At 49.7% G+C, this 3,568-nt stretch overlaps 1 protein-coding gene across 1 annotated transcript; it reads right to left on the minus strand.

Annotated features, from left to right (window-relative positions):
- Positions 1–2,352: 2,352 nt before the first annotated feature.
- LOC137817903 (uncharacterized) lies at positions 2,353–3,277 on the minus strand. Its single transcript, XM_068621128.1, has 2 exons — positions 2,797–3,277; positions 2,353–2,363 (listed from the first exon to the last, which is right to left on the minus strand). Exons 1-2 carry the CDS (start codon positions 3,275–3,277, stop codon positions 2,353–2,355), a joined length of 492 nt encoding a protein of 163 aa, XP_068477229.1.
- Positions 3,278–3,568: the final 291 nt, after the last annotated feature.

Genomic DNA, 3,568 nt, shown 5'->3' on the forward strand with positions numbered 1-3,568 from the left:
GGAGGACTGCAAGAAGTATGCACAATGTTGCAAGCAATGTCAGCAGCACGCCGATTGACACAAAGCGCCTCCAGAAGAGTTAAAGTCGATTTACAGCCCTTGGCCGTTTCATACGTGGGGGATCGACATTTTGGGACCTTTCCCATTGGCGATCAGGCAGATGAAGTACTTGGTGGTGGCAATTGAATATTTCACCAAGTGGATCGAAGCAGAACCAGTAGCCCAGATCACCGCACACAAGATCGAGAGCTTTGTGTGGAAGAACATCGTGTGCCGGTTTGGTGTGCCTAAGCGCCTGGTGTCAGACAACGGGACTCAGTTTGCAAGTCACCTGTTGAAGAAGCTGTGCAAAGAGGTGGGAATTCAACAAGTATTTGCATCCGTCGAGCACCCTCAGACAAATGGCCAAGTAGAGTCCGCCAATCGGGTATTGCTAAGAGGCTTGAAGAGAAGGCTAGAGAAAGCCAAGGGATCGTGGGCTGAGGAGGTACCCCGCATAGTTTGGGCATACCACACCACCGAGCAGTCAGGAACCCATGAGACCCCGTTTAGCCTGGTCTATGGATGCGACGCAATGATTCCAGTGGAAATCCAGGAGAGCTCGCCGAGATTCCAGAACTTTGTAGGGGAAGACTCGAATGAGGAAAAAAGGTTGAATCTGGATTTGCTGGATGAGGTCAGGGAGGAGGCGAGAGTAAAAGCCGAGGCAGTGAAAAGGAGGATTGAACGAAGGTATAACTCGAATGTGATGCCGAGGCAGTTTAAAGAAGGCAACCTGGTGACGAGGAAGGCCCACCAGTACGAGATGGAGAACAAGTTGTTGCCTAAGTGGACGGGACCGTTCAGAATAACCGAGGCGCTCGGGAACGGCGCCTACCGCTTAGAAACATTGGAAGGAGGGGCGATTCCTCGCACTTGGAACGCCACACACCTCAAGTTATATTACAGTTAAAGCTTTGTAAGTAGAAATAAACACGAAGAGATTTGCAAGCTTTCTGTTAAAACAGTTTGAAGGGGGCACTCTTTTTTCCCTAAGGAGGGTTTTTAATGAGGCCACCCAATAAAGAAGAGTTTTCAAAGTTTAAAGTTTCTAAGATTGCATGCTTGTTGTTTCGAAAGTTTTAGAAAAAGACCTTATCACTCATACGTGATTTAAGGCAAGTTTGAAGTTATGCTGCATGCTTTCTAAAAGTTTTTAAGTCCCCATCGCTTTTCGGCGATCGGCGGCACAGTTAAAGTTTTAAAGTCCTCATTGCCTTTCGGCGATCGGAGGCACCAGTAATGATTAAAGGCCTCAACGCCCTCGCGCGGTTTGAGGCGAGAACAGATTAAAAGCCCTCAGTGCATCCAGGGGGGAGGAGATGTACACCCTGAGCAAGTTGAGGCACCAGATAAAGTCCTTCTCGCCGTCGAGCGAGTTCAGGCGAGATGAACTGAAAGGTCAGGGGTGTTTGTGACCTTAAACGGCGGGAAGGGAAGGAAAATGCCTTTTCCCCCTTTAAGCGAAACATCAATATTGACCCAGTAAGACCAGATCATTGTTCTGAAACTCAGGGCGGTAGAGAAGGATCCGAAAGGCGCCTCTACCCCCAGATGAGGGAGCAATGATCAAGTTGTGAAGAAGAGAAAAGTCCTCCTTGCCTCTGAGCGAGTGCAGGCAAGAAAAGTTCTCCTCGCCGTTGAGCGAGCGCAGGCGAGAAAGAAGAAAGTCCTCCTCGACTTTGTGCGAGTGCAGGCGAGAACAAGTTAAAAGTCCTCAGTGCATCCAGGGAAGAGGAGATGTAATCCCTGGGCAAAGTAGAGGCACCAGATAAAGACCTTCTCGCCGTCGAGCGAGTTCAGGCAAGATAAAATCCTTCTCGTCTCGAACGAGTTCAGGTATGGTGTGGAGGGTGGAAGAAGTTTAAAGGATGGCTAAGGTAGGTTCAAAGAGAACGCCTAGCTATCCGGCTTATTGTTCTGAAACTCAGGGAGGTAGAGAAGGATCCGAAAGGCGCCTCTACCCCCAGATGAGGGAACAATAGCCAAGTTATGAAGGCAAAAGAAAGCTTACATCGCTAAAACCCTAGGGCGATCAGAAGAGTTCCAGGCGATGACAGGAGTAAAGGCTAACCTTGCCAGGCAGATCAGGTAAATCGTATTGTAATACCAGTTTAAACCTGTTGCCTAGTAAGTAGCTAATTGCCTTAAAGTTTGCAAGTTATGCTAAATGTTGTCGCTTGAAGGTTAATGAGTTGCTCAAGTTTTTACTTTGAGTTAACAGTTGATGAATTGATGTAAGATTGATAGTTTGCTCGAGTTTTGAAGCAGTGAGTAAACGTTTGAGCCCGCTGAATCGCTAAGTTAATTTGTTTAAGCGGTTTCTACAAGGAAAAGCAAAGTAAACAGAGACACCATATGCGGAAGCGGAAAAATTTATAATAAAGGTGGTATCAGTTCGAATGCATAAGAAGAAAAGGAAAACTTATTACAGGTAAAGTTTGTACAAAAGGGAACAAGCGTTGGGTCCCAGGGAATAAGTGATGGGGGGAGACGACTAATCTTCAGAAGGCACGATCTTCCCATCCACCACTTCGTTACATATCGACACCATGGAGAGGTCGAGCTCGGGGTACTGGCAAGCGACTTGCTCCAGGGCGGCGTCGAATCCAGCGGCAAGGACTTGGGCGGAGCTCAGTTCAAGCTCTTCGTTTTGTTGTTTGAGCCCCTCGGTTTGCTGCTTCAGCTCGTCAGCTCGTTTCTTCAGTTCTTCAGTTTCCCCACGAGCCTGAGCAAGGTCGTCAGCAACCTTCTTGCCTTCGCCCCGCGCCTGGGCCAGCTCTGCAGCAATCTTCACGTTTTCCTCTCGGGCCTTGGCGAGCTCGTTCACGGCGTCGTCCCTCTCCTTCTCGACCTTTCCAAGGAGAACCTCCCGATCAGCCGATCTCTTCTCAAGGTTCTCCACCTTGGCTGCATCCGCTTTCATCGATGCCTCCAAGTTGGCCACCTTAAGTCTGTAAGGGACCAGCTTGCTCTCCAGCTCGATTTTCTCTGGAGCTAGGAGATGCAGTTTCTGGCGCAAATCGGAGGCCTCCTTGCGCGCAACCCTCAACTCGACACTCATGGCATCCTCCACCCTTGAGTGATCGATCTCTGCCATCATCAGGTTGCAAGACAACTTTTCTGCCTCGATCCTTATCAGGCGATTCTCCTTCTGGAGCGTGGAGATCTCGTCCTGAAGCTTTTTGTTGGAGCTCTTCACAGCTTTTGTTATGATTGAGGGAAGGTCCTCTGCCATCATCTTTAGCTTGGCTGTGAAAGGCCCCAGACTTCTTTGACCAAGGGGGAAAGGTTTGCAACCGCTGTTGGTGGAGGAGCCGAAGGAGCCTGGTGCTGACTCTCACCACCACCCTCTTGAATTGGTTGAGCAAGGGGGGCTTCCTGGCGTGGTGGTGAAGTGGGGGACTCGGTTATAAGTATCGGTGAGTTGTGAGCGCCTTCATCCCCACCTGGTGCAGCTTCAGCGGTTGAGGCAGTTGAAGGAGGACCCTCTCCAGCAGATACGAACGGCGTGGAGGCACTAGGAGGG

Source organism: Phaseolus vulgaris, chromosome 10, assembly GCF_000499845.2.
Source record: "Phaseolus vulgaris cultivar G19833 chromosome 10, P. vulgaris v2.0, whole genome shotgun sequence".
Lineage (NCBI taxonomy): Eukaryota > Viridiplantae > Streptophyta > Magnoliopsida > Fabales > Fabaceae > Phaseolus > Phaseolus vulgaris.